Source organism: Corylus avellana, chromosome ca3 (assembly GCF_901000735.1).
Source record: "Corylus avellana chromosome ca3, CavTom2PMs-1.0".
Lineage (NCBI taxonomy): Eukaryota > Viridiplantae > Streptophyta > Magnoliopsida > Fagales > Betulaceae > Corylus > Corylus avellana.
In genome coordinates, this window is record NC_081543.1 from 3,350,029 (window position 1) to 3,350,751 (window position 723).

Consider the following 723-nt stretch of genomic DNA (forward strand, 5'->3'; position numbering starts at 1 on the left):
AAAAAGAGTGAGTTTCTACTTTCTACCACAACCTCACAGAATACTCGCTCAAATTTTTTAACCCATCCTAAAGATGGGTCAGAAATCAGAATGACCCGACCCAACTAAGACCCAAAATAAAAACGGCCGATGCCGATGACCAACGTGTCGTATATATATATATATAGAGTTGGTTTAAGATTGAGGCGCCAACTTGCTCAACTCAAACAGCCACAGAAAATCAGAATCAATTTCTCTCCCTCCTCAAAGATTCGTCATCTCTGCTTGCAACTCGCAAAAATGGCGATTGACGTCCGCCGCTCACCGTAAGCCCCCTTCTCTTTTCTCTCCAAAATTTGTTCTTTAGTTTCTTTCTTTCTTTCTTTCTTTCATTTTCGTTTATTAATTATTTTCTGTTATTGATTTGACGTATATCTATGCTTGCACTAGGATCCTGTTAAGGGAAAGCTCTAAATTTGTGAAGCTAGTGAGGGAGTACAACAACGGAGAAGTATATGATCGTTTTAAGCAAATACTTAAAGATCAACTAGAACGAAGGTTCTTTCTTTCTTCTGCTTTTTCTTTTGCCAACTTCTATCTATATATATATAAATATTCCTCAATTTTATGTTAAAATAAAACAATAATCTGTATATATAATATAGTCTTATCAACGCATGCATCGATCGTTTATGAGGGATTGTCAAGAATTTGTTGTAATTTTGTAGTATAAAACGTCTATAA

At 35.1% G+C, this 723-nt stretch overlaps 1 protein-coding gene across 1 annotated transcript in view; it reads left to right on the top strand.

Annotated features, from left to right (window-relative positions):
• The first annotated feature begins 6 nt into the window (after positions 1-6).
• Positions 7-723, top strand: part of LOC132174852 (paired amphipathic helix protein Sin3-like 1) — a 14,756-nt gene continuing 14,039 nt past the window's right edge. Inside the window, exons 1-2 of the mRNA XM_059586557.1 lie at positions 7-305; positions 430-537. Of these exons, the coding sequence (XP_059442540.1) occupies positions 130-305; positions 430-537 (284 nt within the window). The 5' untranslated portion in view covers positions 7-129. The remainder of the gene's footprint in view (positions 306-429; positions 538-723) is intronic.